Raw genomic sequence first — 18,463 nt, 5'->3', positions numbered from 1 at the left:
GTAGCATTGTAGCCTTTATTTAGTAGACAATCCTTTTTGATAGAAATATGATCATCAAATGCTGTCATAATCAGCATCATATTTATACCACAGTGTAAACCAGGGTGGGACCACTGCCTAGTCTTTAGACCATAGAAGTATAATTCTAGACCCCAATTCTCTTAATTAGGACCAGCACTTGGAGAGAAATTTCAAAGGACAGTAGCAAAAGATTTTCAAACCATGATCCCATGGCCTCTTAATTCTTTTGGGTGCTGCTCAATACTCCAATCTGTAAGAGAAGTACATGAAGCAACCACACATCACAGCTGTTAGAGGAGCACTTCCTCCCAGTACCAACCAACTCCTCTACTTTACACAAAAAGGTGCAAGGAGTTCCATCTTCTCTCTGCACAGAGAATGTACCCGCAACTCACTTCTGAAACACTAAATAAATAAATGCACGGAGAACAGCAAAATGGTGTCATGGAAGGGAGTGTTGGGGTAATCTATGTTACAGTAAATGATTTTGTAAGTCTTGACAAGAATCATCTCTTGTTTATATGTGTGTTGAGGAAGAACACATGGACAATGTAGCAATCAAGTTAAGGTGAATGTATATCAGGTGAAGGTTTTCTTGATGCAAGTAGTAGGTGAGATGGAGTGATCAGAGATGGAACTACTCCACAAAGATTGCTGGAAAGAAGCAGATTAATACATTGTGTTGTAAGTTTCTTTTCTCCTGCAATGGACAATGTGTTTGTCAAGGCTACTGTATTTTTCTTTATAAAGCTGCATGTGTCAATTACTCCAGAGTAAAGACATTTTTTCCTTTATACTCTGTGTAATTCAATTTGGGATCTGGAGCTGGGAAGGCTGCTGTGTAATTTCAACATATAAACTAACAAACCGCAACAGGTTATGGGCCCAGTCTGCCCAGCTTGCCCAGTCTGACCAGATTGTCCAGTTGGATATTATTTTTCTCCAGTTCCAGTTTTGAAGACATTTTTGGTTTTGCATTGTGTTTTTGTTGGCAAAACAAGAAAATGGATACTGGAATGAATTTTGCTTTCCCTATGGCCAGGTTAAATGGCAATAACTATTCCATTTGGAAAGTCAGAATGGAAAGTTATTTGAGGAGAGAATCCTTGTGGGAATGCACAGAGAACCCGGTGCCGCAGCCAGCTACAGCAGAGCAGCTGAGAGCTCTGGAAAGAGCGAGGTCTACTCTGATGTTAGGAGTTGACGATGACCAATTGGTTCATATAAGCAGCCTGCCAACTCCCAACGCAATTTGGGTGAGACTCAGAGAAGTACATGCTTCCAGTTCAGCAGCAACAGTGGCTGTACTGGCAAGGCGACTTTACAGGAAGAGATTGGAGAAGAATGAAAGTCTGAAAGACCATTTGCAGATATTGCAGAGTTTGTTTTTGCAATTGGAGGAGAGAGACTTTCATCTCACAGAGCCAAACAAATGTTTTATTGTCCTGTCATCCTTGGATGATTCGTTTGACAGGATAGTAAATTCCTTGGAATCACTCCCACAAGCACAATTAAACCTCCAATATATTTGTGCTAGAATTCTTGCTGATTGTGAAAGGCGAAGAGATCGTTGTCTGGAGACTGCAAACACAGCAGGGCGTTCTCAAGGAAAGCAGTCAGCCGGAGTTGCACTCGAGGAGGAGACGGAGAAAGTTTGTGTGGTGAGAAGGTGCTTTAATTGTGGGTCTCCAAAACATTTAAAGAGGAATTGTCCAAAGCAGCAGCAGAAGCAGCAAGGGTGGAAGAAGGTGAACCAGAGGAGGAGTTCCTCGCATGTCAGCATTGTGAAGTCCCAAGGGAGTCCAACAGATGAAGACATATTTTACGTGGACTCTGGATGTTCACAGCATATAGTGAACAACAAAAGTTTGATTTGTAATCCTGTAAATCCTAAATGTTCAAATGTTACCCTTGCAGATGGAAAACAGTACAAAGTACAGGGGCAAGGGGAAGTTTATGTTAAGCATTTGGGTAAAACATTAAGGAATGTATTTTTAGTTCCAGAGATTGAGTACAATTTATTATCAGTCGGAAAACTGGATAAAGAAGGTATGAAGTTAATTTTTCTGGAGGAAAAGTCAGAATTTTGAAAGGGAATAAGTTATGTGGAACTGGTGTATTACAAGGGGATTTGTATGTGTTGACTTCAGGAGGTAACACAAGTGATGTAAATGTAGTAAGTAAGAATGCTCCATTACACCAGGGATGCATTCATGATTTACATAGAACATTAGGTCACCCAAGTTTCAAAGTTTTGTATAAAATGCCAGAGTTTAGTGAAGGTATAAAATTAAAACATTGCATGAAGTTTCTAGATTGCAATGTATGTAAGAAAACTAAAGCACAGTCAGCTCCAATTAGTAAGAAAAGTTTAAGAAACTCAGAGGGAAAGTTTCAGTTAGTACATGCTGATTTAATCGGACCGTTTCAACCGAGTAAGGGTGGAGCCTGTTATATACTGTGCATATTAGATGACTATTCTTGTTTTTCTTGGTGTTTTTTGTTGAAACAAAAGAGTGAAGTTTTTGAGATTATTAAGAATTGGGTGGCATATGTGAAGAGACAATTTGGAGTAGGAGTAAAGGCTCTCCAAACTGACAGAGGAGGAGAGTTTACCTCACATAGTTTAGAAAATTTTCTGAAGAAAGAGGGGATAAAGCACAGACTCACATGTGCTTATCAAAGTGCAGAAAATGGAAAGATAGAAAGACTAGTAAGAAAAGTTCAAACAGTGAAAGATTCTTTGTTAGAAGATTCTGGATTATCCCAAAATCTATGGGGAGAAGCAGTAATGACTGCATGTTATTTAATTAATAGACTCTGGTGTGAGCCTATTGAGAACACTCCTTATTTCATGTTATATGGCAAGAAGCCTCCATTAGGGCATTTAAGGAATTTTGGGACACAGGCATGGGTGTTCATACCCAAACCATTGAGAAGGAAAGGCCAAGATAAAGCCAGGAGATTAACAATGGTTGGCTATGCACAGGGAGCCAAAGCTTGGCGGTTTTTAGATAATGAAGGAAACATTGTTATATCAAGATCTGCTAACTTTGCCTGTAGCCAGAATTGGGATAAGATTCATGCTAATCAGGAAGTTTTCTTTCCTATTTCAAAAGAGGAAACTCATGAGCAAGGTAGACAAAACACAAAGCAAGAAAGTGCTGCTACACCTCAACTCATAAGTAAGCCTATAATTAGAAAATGTAAGAGGCCTAGGCCCTCAGATGAGGATGATGAGGTGAATGAAGATCCTGAAGAGGGAACTAGTCAGGAAATTTTACTCAGAAGAAGTGAAAGAACCAGAAAGAAACCTGACAGGTTCACAATACAAAATGTAAGAGTATGTTTAGTTAATTATGAGCCTCAAAGTTTTGAGGAAATAGAAAGTTTGCCACAAGAAGAGAAAGACAAATGGTTAGAGGCTATAGATGAAGAGATGAAAAGCATGGAAAGGCTAAATGTGTATGAACCTGCAGATTTACCAAGAGGGAGTAATCCTATTGACACAAAATGGATTTTTAAGCAAAAGATTGATGCTAATGGTCAAGTAAGGTACAAAGCGCGTCTTGTTGCTAGAGGGTTTACACAGATTAGGGACATAGATTATACAGAGGTGTATTCGCCCACTGTTAGTCCTAATTCTGTAAGATTGATTTTAACTCTTGCAGCATGTTTGAATTTAAAGGTATATCATTTTGACATAAATACAGCATATCTGAATGCTACTCTAAAGGAGAATATATATATTGTACCTCCACCAGGTTCAAAGTATAGAGATACCAATACGTATTTTAAGTTGAATCGCGCCTTATACGGATTGAAACAGGCCGGACTTGTCTGGAATGATTGTTTAAATGATGTTTTGACCAAAATGGGTTTCCAGAGAAGCAGAGCAGATCCATGCGTGTATGTAAGAAATGTACAACATGATTATCAAGTATTGTTTGTGTATGTTGATGATGTATCATTTTTGGCTGAAACTCAAGCAGAAATTGACAAATTTTCAGAAGAGTTAGGAAAACATTTTAAGTTAAGAAACCTTGGTCCAATTCAATATTTTCTTGGTGTACAAATTATGAAAACTGAACAAGGTTTTGTGTTAAGCCAAAAAGGGAAGATAATGCAGATTTTGGAAAAATTAAACATGAAAGAGTGTAAAGGAGTTCAATCACCCATGATTTTAGGTTTTCAAAATGAAGTGGAAAATGCTGAAATATTTGAAGAGAAAGCTTTATACAAGAGCATTATTGGTCAGTTATTGTACATATGTAATTACACCAGAGCAGACATTGCATTTGCTGTGAATTTTCTAAGCAGATATGCAAGCAACCCAACCATTGCTGCATGGAATGGACTTAAGAGGGTGGCAAGATATTTAAAGCAAACACAAGATTTTTGTTTGGCATTAAGTCCAGATGATTCACTATCCTTGCAGGTATACACAGACAGTGATTTCGGCAACTGTACTGATAGAAAATCGACAACAGGGGTTTTAATTAAGTTTTCTAATGCTGTAATTGACTGGAAGTCGAAGAAACAGAGTTATGTAGCTTTAAGTTCCAGTGAGGCTGAGTTTGGTGCACTTAGCTTAGCATATACAGAGATTTGTGTAATCAAACAACTGCTTAAAGACTTGCAAATACCTGTTGAAGATCCAACAACAATATATGAGGATAATCAGACATGCATCACAATGGCAACACAGGCCAGAGTAAAACAAAGAAGCAAGCATGTAGATATTAAGTACAGTTGTGTAAGGGATGCAGTGAAAAATGGTGAAATTGATATGGTATATTGTAATACAAATCTAAATCTAGCTGATGTACTAACTAAGCCACTGAGTGTACAGAAACATCAGAATGTTTTGAATGATTTGGGAATTTTTGAGTGTGCCATGTAATTGTATTATGTATTGTGTTTTCCTCTACACACAAGGAGGAGTGTTACAGTAAATGATTTTGTAAGTCTTGACAAGAATCATCTCTTGTTTATATGTGTGTTGAGGAAGAACACATGGACAATGTAGCAATCAAGTTAAGGTGAATGTATATCAGGTGAAGGTTTTCTTGATGCAAGTAGTAGGTGAGATGGAGTGATCAGAGATGGAACTACTCCACAAAGATTGCTGGAAAGAAGCAGATTAATACATTGTGTTGTAAGTTTCTTTTCTCCTGCAATGGACAATGTGTTTGTCAAGGCTACTGTATTTTTCTTTATAAAGCTGCATGTGTCAATTACTCCAGAGTAAAGACATTTTTTCCTTTATACTCTGTGTAATTCAATTTGGGATCTGGAGCTGGGAAGGCTGCTGTGTAATTTCAACATATAAACTAACAAACCGCAACAATCTAGCCTGACACATTGGTAAAATAACAGATTACAAGAAATTATAAATTTATATGATTTCCTTCCCATAAACAACCCTTGCCTAATACACAGGCCTTCTATAAATTAAAATACCATGCGTAAATATGTAAAACATGACAGTGTTTCATCCTAGTCTTTAAATGAGAGAGGGACACAGAACAAAGTTTGGATGCCCTCATGTTGGCTCCTGTTTCATCAAGCTAGTGTCCCAAATTACAACTGCACAACAACTCATACTTAGGTGCTAAAGAATACTCCTATTTCTATTATTTTTTACAGACACAACAACGTGTTTTAGAAGAAAAGATTATCTGTTAAAATGCCTTTTACTTATTTCCTTCATTTCTATCCCTTCTTTCTCTCCATAGAGATATAGGGACTTAGGGCAGCTGTGTGATAGCAATGTGTTAAGCCATGTTTCTGTCAAAGGGGACCCTATCTTTCAGATAAAAGAGATGAAAGTAGTTACTCCCAACTTCTCTACCATGAACACAAAATAATTGGAAACAGCAGTTTCCCCATCATGGAGGTTTGAAATTAAATAAATAAGGCATCTTAATCCCTTATTTCCACTGCCTTTGACAAATCATAATAAACTTTTGATTTAATTGTACCAAATAAAGCAAGTATGAGTGGTATAATTTCACTCAAGCACTAGTTCAGTGCAAAGAATAACTGAATACTTACTCTGCAGCCTTTGATTAAGGCGGTCAAGTGACTGAAGAACCTGGTGCTCTTCAAACGACAGAGCACTCATTCCTTGCCGTGGGGGTCGGTTTACCACCCCTGTCTGTTTGTGTGCTTGGGCTATATCCAAACCAGCCAAGATTTCACTTTCTGTAGCTGATAGGTTCGCTAGGTTTTCTGCCAGCAGAAACTGTGTAGTACTATCTGAAACTAACAAAAGAAATGCATACTGTAGAATCGTTTTAAGCAAGATAGATTAGAAACATCTGTATTAGGTACTAAATTGAGTTTATTAGTCAGCTTTAAAGCTTTCATGCAGTAACTGATACTATGTCTCCATCAATCATTCACATCATATCCTGTAGTTACAGTGCTACAACCATGTTTTCTGATATAATGTTATCATCACAATCATGTTACATTACAGCTGATTTTAAGGATAGTGGAACTGGATGCACACAAAGCATTGGAAAAGGCATAAACCTTTTCCTCAGCTGAAACCAGTAATGATACTGGACCCAATCCCCTTGATTTGGAGATAACTCCCTTTTTATACATATGAGCAGAACATAAAATAATGAATCAGATAAAGCAAGTATTTTCTGTTATTCTCCAAACTGAAAAGTGTTTCTTCACTCATTTTCCAACAGATCTTACATCAATACCATTTTCTTTTATTTCACTTACAACTCCTTATGTGTAACACATGCACAAAACAACAAGAAAGTAACAGTCAGTTTAAAATATGGTACTTTACCTTCATTAGAATTACTTTGCACTGGTTCATGTGCAAACTGAGATTGCACTCGCTTCACAACTGGTGCAATATTCTACGAAAAAGCATTTTAAAATCATGAACACCTTAAAATGCAACATCAGAATTATTTTATATAGTCAGTGTATTTCAAGACTCTGCAATGGCAACATTATTCACAAAATATAAAGGAAATGCAGAAAAAATATCTATAGTAGAGGTATTGCCCTGAAAGAGTTGTTGAACTGCAATTCTCAACATCCATAGCCACCAAAGATAAGGCTAAAGGCCCTATATTCCAGGATCTGATCCCAGATTTTCTGTTTATCCCAGATTATCTGACAGAGTGGTCTCATATAATCCAGTTTCAAGCAGAAAACTTGGGATAAGATCCTGGGATATAGGGCCTGTCTAGGAGGGCTCTATGAGCTACAGTTCAACACTACTTGGAGGGCTGCACTGCCAAACCACACCTGGAATGTATGCTGCTGACCTCTGGAAGACAGCAGGCTGTCATGGTAGAGGATACTATCAATTAGTCCTCTTCCATTTCTTTAATAAGGTCATAGATGGAAGAACATGCAATGCTTTCTTATTTATTCAAAGGACACTTCAATACTGTGTCTTGGCTTTACACCAATGACAAGAACTACAAAGCTTCCACGTGTAAGCATATCTAAGATATGTTATACCAAAATGACCTGCCCTTCTGTCAGGATATCTGGAACACAGTTCTGGGCTCGGTTCTGTTCAACATCTTTATTAATGACTTAGATGAAGAGTTGGAAGGCATAATCATCAAGTTTGCAGACAACACCAAATTGGGAGGGATAGCCAATATGCCAGAAGACCGGAGCAGAATTCAAAACAGATTTGAGAGATGGGCCTAAACTAACAAAATGAAGTTTAACAGGGACAAATGCAACATACTCCACTTAGGCAGAAAAAAATGAAATGCAAAGACACAGAATGGGGACGTTGCCTGGCTCGACAGCAGTATGTGTGATAAAGATTTTGGAGTCCTCGTGGATGACAATTAAACATTAGCCAACAATGTGATGAGGCAGCTAAAACAGCATCAATAGGAGTCTAGTGTCTAGATCCAGGGAAGTCATGCTCCCCCTCTATTCTGCTTTGGTCACACCACACCTGGAATACTGTGTCCAATTCTGGGTACCGCAATTGAAGGGAGATGTTAACAAGCTGGACGGAATGTGTCCAGTGGAGGGTGACTAAATGATCAAGTGTCTGGAGAACAATCCCTATGAGGAGCGGCTGAAAGAACTGCACATTTTTAGCCTGAAGAAGAGACAGCTGGGAAGAGACATGATGGCCATGTATAAATATGTGAAGGGAGGTCATAGGGAGGAAGGAGCAAGCTTATTTTCTGTTGCCCTGGAGAATAGGATATAGACCAATGGCTTCAAACTACAGGAAAGGCGATTCCACCTGAACATGAGGAAGAGCTTCCTGACTGTTAGAACTATTCAGCAGTGGAACTCTCTGCTCCAGAGTGTGCTGGAGACTCCTTCTTTGGAGGCTTTTAAGCACAGGCTGGATGGCCATCTGTCAGGGGTGCTTTGAATGTGATTTTCCTGCTTCTTGGTAGGAGGTTGGACTGGATGGCCCAAGAGGTCTCTTCCAATTCTATGATTCTACAAGGCCCTCAGCCAGTGCCATTCATGCCTTCTAAGGTACAACATCCCTTCTCCGTGTTTTGACATATCAGAGAGAAGGATGCAATATGTCCACAGACAACAGTAGAATCATTCTCTTGTACTGAACAAATCAGTTTAATTTTCTTCATTGTTAACATTGATATAATTTCTAATGCATAAGAGAGAAACTACTTTTATGACATACCTGTCCAACACCAGTGGCCTTCTGTCTGGCAGAGACTGTCATTTGTCTCCTCTGTTCTAGAAGGGCCTTGCGCTTATATTCATTGTTTTCATTCATTTGTTTTCGCCTTGCAAAAGCAACAGAAGCTGAAAGTGATAAATGGGCCCCCAGAGACATCTGATTATCTTGAATTTTAAAATTATTTTAAAATGCAATTTTAATTTTCTCTATTGTATGCCATTTTGAAGACGTGGCTCCTTGAAAAATCCAAGCACATGTATATATATCACACAATTACTACCAGTGTTCCTCAGAATCAAGTTAGTGCATTGGTGGTTTAATCTGATCTTGACTTTGAATGAAATAATTAGTACTTGGTGCTAGATGAAAATGTGTCTTTTTGATATCGATGTGCAACATACTGAGGTACAGATTAGATTCATGGCACAAGGATCTAGTTCTATGAGCTCAATCTAAGTAATACCTGCAAAAGGCATTTATTCCTTTTTTTAAAAAAATGATCAGATTCCCCACTGTCTTGCTACCAAGGAATACATTTCTCCAACAACTGAGATGTTGGAGACCAAGTGAGAAGATTTTTCCCAGGACTTTATTTTTGACAGCTCTCCAGCATTTCAAGAAGAACTATTTTTCAGCTTGACTTGGAGATGTCAGGAATTGAACCCGCTCTACCAATAGTCTACACCCTTTCCTATGCCCCATTTAACAAGAAATAGACCACTATGTACAAAATGTGTATCCCATCACTCAGGTATAGGTCCAAGCATGTAATCCTAAGACATATTTTTTTTAATTTCCAGGACATCAAGTTTTAATTGCTAGATAAATCAAATAGAGCTTTAGTGTATTTGTGCGTAGGGATCCTAATGAAAGGCATTTTATATTGATGCAGTTAAAATTAAGGACACATTCAATTTTTTTAAAACTTTTAGATTTTGCACAAACACTATAAAGGTATGTTGTCGAAGGCTTTCATAGCTGGAATCACTGTGTTGCTGTGAGTTTTCTGAGCTGTATGGTCATGTTCCAGAAGCATTCTCTCCTGATGTTTCACCCACATCTATAGCAGGCATCCTCAGAGGTTGTGATGAATATTGGAAACTAAGCAACCTCCCTTGCTTAGTTTCCAACAGACCCCATTATCTCTGAGAATGCCTTCCATAGATGTGGGTGAAACATCAGGAGAGAATGCTTCTGGAACATGGCCATACAGTTCGGAAAACTCACAACAACCCACTGTAAAGGTATATGGAACCCATAGTCTAGAAGACAGATACACAGATATTCAAATATAGTCAACCAGTAGCACTGAATGCAGATAGTGCTAGCCTACTCTAATTAATTGGCTCTTAGTACATAATCTCCTCAAACATGTGTTCTAAAATATTTCCAATGGATTGAAAATGTTGGACTGTTGTGGAAAAAAGGAATGGTGATAAAGCTTCAATGGAGGCACATTTTCCCCATGACAACTCTCCCAGGAGTGATTATCCCTTCCTGGGGTACAATTATTCTCAATCCCGGTTGTCTCACCCCCATTTGTAACAAGGAGTCGTATGTAAGTCAGACTCTGGGATTGCCTATATACTGTATATGAAACTAGGACACAAGCTATCAATCAAAATATGCTACCTCATTATGTCTATGCCTGGCTTACTGGTGACACATACTCCTAACATCACTTACTGATTCACTGTATTTGGTTTGTAATGTATTTTTTCCCACTCCATCAAAATCTGACAATAAATAAATAAATAAATAAATAAAAAGAACCTTACTGCTGGGCTTAGAAGCAAAAATAGCATTTGACCTAAAACTTGATTTTATATTGCCCGTTAGAATACCACCATCAATTGTAATATGAGACACATTAGGTCTAGTGGGGGGCATATCACCATTAGTTGAGTTACTGCTGGGAGTAGCACAATGTTGAGAATCTCCTGAAAGAAAAGAAAAAAGAAAACTAGATTTTAACATTATAGTTTGAGCAGCATTTATGCAATCCAATTTCACAAATCATTTTTGTTTGAAACAGAAAGTTTCACAAGACTCTGTATTTTGTTGTTGTTTATGCCTTCAGTTGCTTCCGACTCTTTGTGACCTCATGGACCAGCCCACCTCTGTAGTACTTTCATGTAATTACTTTAGGCCTAAGAAGAATATATATGGAATAAGACCTGTCCCACAAAGAATGAAATGAACAGTACACATGAATGTCCAAGTGAAATCTTTGCTTATGGCGCATCCAATCTTCCCCCAAGATGGCATTGCCAAAGACCCACAATCTAAATGCACTGGTTAAAACTGTTGTAATAATAATAATAATAATAATAATAATAATACTTTATTTATACCCCGCTACCATCTCCCCAAGGGACTCAGTGCAGCTTACATGAGGTCAAGCCCACCGTTGTGTTTGATAATTGTTGTTTTTTTAAGGTTGTGATTAAAACAATTAAGTTGAGTACACAAAGAAGCCTACTTGATTAGGAAAGAGTATCTTGATTTACCAGCAAAGTGCATCAGCCTTCTCATTTTGCTTTGGTATTGCTCTGTAATTCTGTTGCTTTTTATGTAGCTTATGATCAACAGAATGTCCTGAATAAACCTAAGCATTCTGAATGGGAACTTTATATATTAAATAAAAACATAGTAATACGAACCAACCGAGTCCATCATCTCCATCATCATCACCAACATCATCATCGTCGTCATTATAATAAAAGGCAAATCTTACCAGCAGTGACATCCTTTTGAGCCAGTGAATGATGTACTCCTTGCCACAAAATTGCAATTTCTTCATCAGTTGGGGTGCGATCTAGACGCAATCCATTTTCGGAGTATACAGGCGTCCTTTTTGGAAAGCTGTTGGAGTGCGCAATTAACTGTGCAGCATTTGTGATGACCTTTGTCTTTGTTAAAGGTGCATAGTTGAATACACTATAAGAAGGTCTCATTGTGGCTACATGAGAATGGCAAGCATTAGTTGAAGGCAAAGCATCTCCTGTGTTATTTCTACCCGCATCTTGACCTTCAGGCAAAAAGGATCTTCCATTTGAAAAGTTATTATTTTCAGTATCTGTTTGAAGCTTACAAGGATTTGCTAACTGGTGGACACTGTCAGCAGGACTTTCATCCAGTCCTTTTTCTGGAATTGCTTTACAAGGTGGGTGAGGCGCAATGATTTTTCCCTGAGCTTTCATAACCTTGGTCGTTTCACTAGCAGACTGTGGTCGGATAATGGTACCCCTCCGGTTTTTGATTACGGAAGTTGCTGATTGGGATTTTGCAGATTTGGGTCTTTTGATCATTTTTGTTTTACCCTTACGTGGATTGTTTTTTGGATTTTTAGAGTCACAATTGTGTAGAGCAGATCTCATTTCTTCACCTCTTGATGCCACCCATGCCTGTTTAGCAACATGATATCCACTTGATCCAAAATTATTCTGCATCACATTATCCCTATCTGAGTATCCAATAGTTTGGGGAGACATCTGAGAATTCTCCTGGTGAGTCTCTAGGAAAACAGAATTGAGCATATAAAAGGGAACAGTTTTAATATTAGTTTTAGAAGCAGTGGCTTTAATTTGAAAACCAGGGGATTGGGCTTGTGGTTGAGGCATTTCAATAATACTTTGTTCAGAACATTTTTCATCATCATTAGCTTCCACTACTCTGTTAATTTCATCAAACCATCTAAGTTTTTTACTGTTCTTTGGAATATCCGCATCTTTCCCTTTTATTTTGGCCAATTCAATGCTGTCTCTAGCATCAGACACAGGCTGACCCCCAAATCTGATCCCTCTGTTTACAACCACTGCTTTGAAACAACCAGGTTCATATTTAGATTCCTTTTTCAAAATGCTTTTTGGAAATTTCACTCCTTTTCTTTCACTGGTGTTATCAGTCTTCTGTTGGTCAAAGTCAGATAAATTGGCCATGAGGTCTCCCTGAGGCAGAAATAAAGTATTTTCATTTACTTTTTCCTCGCCATTGCTTTTCTGTTGATCACTACTGCCTTCAGGTGCCTCTTCAAGCAATGTTTCCTCAATGTCAACATGTTCAACATCTTTTTCATCAACATGTTCAACATCGTTTTCATTGACATGTTCAACACCTTTTTCATCTTTAGGACCTGTTATGCAATCTATCTCTTCAGTACATCTTGCAGCATGAGCATCTTTAGCCCTTTGCGCACAATTAATAAAACGGCTATTATTATGTGGATTCCTGGTACTCCAGTCTGTAGCAGGAAAAACTAGAGAGGAAACACTTAATCCATATTGATTGATGGCCTGCGTCGATGAGGCTCTGTATTTCTGGGGTAATTCAGGTTTTTTCTCCTGGACTGATGCAGCTGGAGAAGGATCAAGGATGGCCCAAGCTTTGTTTAATTTGAGAAAGGGTGTTTCAGTAGCTGAAGAAGTCTCTGAGGTAACTCTCCCTGAGGATGGGCGTTTCAACAGAAAACTTTTGCTTTCTCTTTTATTTTGTGTGAAAGCGAGATTATCATCGGAAGCACATCTCTCAGCTTCTCTTTGTTCAGACACTTCTGGAAAAGAGGATTTCCAATCAGAAGCATCTTCATCAGAAGGTACAATATTGTGTTTAATTAGAATGTCACGGAAAGGGGATGTGGTCTGGACATTTGAGGTATTTAAATTTTTGAGCCAATTATTTACGTGTTGATTTTTAGAAAAAGGAGTATCCGTCTTATCGAAAAAATGTTTATGTCTCATCTGTGATCCCTGCAAATTGTGCACCGAAGAATCCAGCTGGGCAGACAAAGAGGATGTTTCACTTAGTGTTGCACAACTTTCATTTTGTTCTCCAGCTTCAAGACTATCCACACTGGAAACACTTTCTGAACGGGTTATTTCATTTACTTCTTGATGAAAATCCTGAGACAGAAAAACAAACAAATTATAAATATCACAGCTACATTCCTGCTAAGTTAGGTTTTTCCTTTGGCCGCAGTTTAGAAGAAAATTGAGAAAACGATTCTACAGTTTATGAAAAAAAGACTAAGAACTTTTCAGTTCTTAAAAGCATAAAACCTTACTATACACACATACATTCTAGTGTGTGTGTTCAGTTTTTTAAAAAAATATTGTATACAAGTGACAAGCAAAATAAAAATTCACATTAACTTTCTAAGTTTTGCATTTTTTTCCCTTCAGAAAATTATATTTGATTTCTACAAGTAAAGAAGACACAAAATTTTAAACAGCACACATACTGATATGTGCTGAAAATGTCATGGAAAGTCAATTCTTCATTGCACCTTCCATGCAATTAGTTTTTAGGCAAGAAAAGTACTGCAGGGTCTTTGATACCACACAGTTTCATGCTTAGATACCACTTCTGAACAAGGCTGAACACAAATTTCCTTTTTCAATGTGCGGGTCAATTAATTTTCTAAATTAAATGTCATTGTGTTTAGATTAATATATGTTTTTCAAAACTATTTTTAGTTTGGTATTTCAAGTCAGACAGAACATTGCTTATGTAATTCCCTGTGCTGGACGCAGGCTAGTCAGTCAAAGTGGCTCCTGGGAAGAATAATGTAGGGATATATAATTGCTGGACATTTTTGTTTAGTAATTCTTTTATATGGCTTTTCATTTTTGTAACAGAAATCCAAACACAGTCCAAATCACAAAAAGCCAATAAAATACAATAAATTCTAATTGTTAATACAATCATTAATAACAAAGCCCACAAAATAATAAATATGATAAAATGCCAATCAGATTTATAATAGAATGTATATTTATTTTTGAAAGATACAAACGGGGTATAATGTAAGGACTGATGGCAGCCTGAGTACTGATAATGTTTCTAACCTTAAAAGAAGAATTTAGGAATCTTTACAATCCCGATAACACTGTAAAACAGCTGAGTACCCAAGGGAAATTTAAATATATGCACACATGACTTCTAATATCTGCATTTTTTCATCCAAGAAAACATTTACAATGTTTTGACTGACTAGAGCAGTAGACAACAAAAAGAAGGGCCTATTCATATTACAAACACCATAAATATTTTTCTTAGCTATTTACATTATCTAATTCAAAATCACATTGAATATATATATTGGTGAAATAATACTAAAAATGTGATGTCTCTATGTGTTTATTTATATTTGATTCTATACACACATACACATGTATATAATACTTGCATTTTAAAAAAAGAAACACCTTCAATATTTGTAAAACTACACCTGATTCACTAGATATACCTCAGCAGCCCCTAGTGGTGATTCCACAATATAAAACTGATGTTCAGTTTTTGTTTTCTAACTCAAACAGCAGACCACATTTACTAAAAACCCTAATTTCTAAGGATACCCAAACACACACAGTGAATCGATTTTGAGATATTTTGACTGATAAGATAAGATTATTTTACTTCTATTTAATCAGGATAAATTTCCTCATCAAAATACCTCATTAGAAAATACAGCAGGCCTTCAAAAGTATTATTTTTGTGTAAATGTTTTGTGAAGGATATGAGCTGAATTCTTCCTAATGGGTCATTCAGTCATCATCTAGGTGGTTAAACCCTTGCATAGAATGACTTCTCTAATATTTTTGAACCCATTTTGCCAGTGTATTTCTGGAATTAAAATGCCCCATGTCCACAGGAATGTTTTTGAATGTAGAGTGAAGGGTATTCTACAAGCACCTACATCTCCCTCCCGTCTAATAGCTTCAAATGAAGTAAAATGTTTATTTTGAGTAACTGAGACTGCAACTAATTCTGTCACCACTCTGCAATAAAGCTGGCCACCCCGTGGTGTTGCAGGCTGTCTGCCCAGGGTAAATCTCTCCCTTCAGAGACTATGTCTTAGAATCACAAAACCACAACATATTTGTGCCACATTTTCCTGGTTAACTTAGCATATATTGCCGACATGAGCATTTATCTGTCAACTTAACCATTTGTCAGTGGTTAAGTCTGTCCCTGGTGTCTACAAAATTCAAAGCCACCTCATCAAAGAGTCCCTGTGTCCCCAAAAACAACTAATTTAGCACTGATTTTACACATTGATCTGGTTTTCCTGCTGATAAACTCAAGTGTACAAAAGCTATTCAGGTGAATTACTGCTCAAAAGTGGCAGTGCTGTGCGGCTGGATGCCACTATTCTTCCAAGGTTATGCTAGGAAGACACTTCCTATAAATACTATAGTAGGGAAATGTGTGCCTGCAACACAGTGATGCCTAGGGGCTTCCACATTTTGAATTTGGTAGGTTCCCTCTCATGCCATGAATACACACCATTCCTCTCTGTTTGTTCCACTGATAGCTCACTGTAAAGAATTATTATTAAATATAACTATAGGAAGCGTGCAACTCCCCTATTGAAACAGCTCCACTGACTGCCGATAAGTTGCCGAGCCAAATTCAAGGTGCAGGTGATGACCTATAAACTCTAAATGTTTTGGGCCCCTCCTATCTCTGTGATCACATCTCCCTCTATAAACCAGCGCAAACACTAAGATCCACCGGGGAGGCCCTCCTCTCGCTCCCACCACCGTCTCAAGCCCAGTTGGTGGGGATGAGGGAGAGGGCCTTCTCGGTGGTGGCCCCCTGCTTCTGGAATGCCCTCCCCAAGGAGATAAGGCTGGCCCCATCCCTCACCTCGTTCCATAAGAACTTGAAGACTTGGTGGTTTCATCAGGCCTTCAATAATGACTAGTCTCAAGCCCTTGGTCCAACAGTTAGGACTTGGCCTTGTATCCCATCCATTCCCCAGTTCCCCATCATCTGGGGGCACCTTTTCTTCCAGCCCAGACTTTTTTATAGTCCTTTAATTGGCCCTGGATTGAGTGGCCCCGGTCCCCTAGTAGGGCATTGCTGAGACCAATCCTTGCACTGTAGCATTCAACCAGCCCCATTTTCCCCTTCTCTTTGCACTAGCCTTGGCCCAGCCCGCTCCAAATAGTCCAGGCCTCTTATTGAAATTTTTGCCCCTGGCAGCTTATCTTGTATGAAGAAGAGAGAGGAACTGGTTTTAAATTGATTTTAATGTATATGTTGTGTCAACAGTTTAGGTCTATGCTTTTGTTATATTATATGTTTTTGTATTATTTTACATATGTGGAAACCGCTCTGAGTCCCCTAGGGGAGATAGTGCGGTATATAAATAAAGATGATGATGATTATTAAATATACTAGTATTCTTTCTTTGTATACATCCTTCTTTGCCTCTGGCTTTTTCTAATGTTTTCAGCAGCTCTGAATCAAGAACCTATGGATAGCTGAACTAGCTCCTTCATCCTTGCCTTTTATAACATCAGTTTATCCACTTGGCCATTCTTGGACATCATCTAATAAGCAAGGTCTTGTTTTCCTCCCAAATCTGAACAAAGAGAGAGGGACACTTTTTCATTTAAGTGTTGACACCAGCTTCTCTGCATCATTGTCTGACCACAGAAAGCAAGGGTAATTTTTGCTCAGATATCTTCCATTGTGTGGAATGAAAAAAAGTACTTCAGTGACAACATGCAACAGATTTGTTGAGACAATTTTTGTCTGATATGTTGAATTTATTTATTTAAAGTGTTGGCTTTAGCCTATAAAACCCTGAATGGTTCTGGCCCAGCTTACCTGTCTGAACATCTCTCCTGCTATGAATCATTATGAAGGTTAAGATCATTGGGGGAGGCCCTGCTCTCGGTCCCACCATCCTCGCAAGTGCGACTGGTAGGGATGAGAGACAGGGCCTTCTCTGTGGTGGCCTCTTGTCTGTGGAACTCCCTCCCCATTGACACCAGGTCAGCCCCCTCCCTCCTATTTTTTAGGAAAAAACTTAAAACATGGTTATGGGAGCACGTGTTCAAACACAGTAGATGCAGAAACAAGAATGAGAGTGATTTTATGTGACCGACAATGGATTGACCTGGATTATGATTTTGAACTTGCCTGATTTTAAATGGATATTTTAATAATTGATGTTTCAACTGCTTGTTTTTACCTGTAATTGTTTACTTATAACTTAAGTGATGGCATCTAATGGTTGCCTGTTGTAAAGCCACCCGGAGTCCCCCTCTGGGGGTGAAAATGACGAGGTACAAATATGTGAAACAAACAAAAATATAAATAAATCCACGTGGCAGATATTTGAAACTTAGACACTGCTTAAAAACCCATTAATGAAACCCCTATTGGGTGTTCTAGTTATGTGTGCATTCTGCATCAAAATGTCACCCTGGGATACTATGCCCTATCTGTAGAATAAGAATAAAAACAGAAACACTGACTAAAACAGCTGCCAAATTAATTGTATTAGTTTGGTCACATAACTGCTATGGAAACTTGCCACATTTATAATCCTGGAAGATTTGCCCCCAGCTTCCAGCTATCCTTTCTTCCCAACTACAGCATTTCACCACATAATAGTAGTATTTTATGCCTTTCTTTGTTAGAAAAAGGGTGGCATGACTATTACGCAATGAAAAAACCTGCACCTTGGGTTTTCTGATATCTCTGTTTGTGTGTGTGTGTGTGTGTGTGTGTGTGTGTGTGTGTGTGTTTTTAAAAGACTGTCTTACCTCCTAGATCAGGCCTGAGCAAACTTCGACCCTCCCAAGTGTTTTGGACTTCGAACTCCCACAATTCCTAACTGCCAGTAGGCTGTTAGGAATTGTGGGAGTTGAAGTCCAAAACACCTGGAGGGCCAAAGTTAGCCCATGCCTGTCCTAGATAAAGAGAAAGAAGGAGGGAGAGCTCTCCGTGTTTTAAACTGTCTTTAAAGGG

At 38.2% G+C, this 18,463-nt stretch overlaps 1 protein-coding gene across 2 annotated transcripts in view; it reads right to left on the bottom strand.

Moving 5' to 3' along the window:
• CEP126 (centrosomal protein 126) overlaps positions 1–18,463 on the bottom strand; it is a 41,099-nt gene that overhangs the window by 4,773 nt on the left and 17,863 nt on the right. For both annotated transcript variants that reach the window (XM_060771066.2, XM_060771068.2), the window contains exons 6-10: positions 11,433–13,596; positions 10,474–10,635; positions 8,696–8,820; positions 6,836–6,908; positions 6,079–6,288 (exon numbers count right to left, since the gene is read on the bottom strand). In XM_060771066.2, coding sequence (XP_060627049.2) covers positions 6,079–6,288; positions 6,836–6,908; positions 8,696–8,820; positions 10,474–10,635; positions 11,433–13,596 — 2,734 coding nt within the window. The remainder of the gene's footprint in view (positions 1–6,078; positions 6,289–6,835; positions 6,909–8,695; positions 8,821–10,473; positions 10,636–11,432; positions 13,597–18,463) is intronic.

The sequence above is a fragment of the Anolis sagrei genome, chromosome 3, assembly GCF_037176765.1.
Source record: "Anolis sagrei isolate rAnoSag1 chromosome 3, rAnoSag1.mat, whole genome shotgun sequence".
Lineage (NCBI taxonomy): Eukaryota > Metazoa > Chordata > Lepidosauria > Squamata > Dactyloidae > Anolis > Anolis sagrei.
The sequence above is the reverse complement of the archived record's forward strand: the minus strand, read 5'-3'. Positions and strand labels throughout refer to the sequence as shown.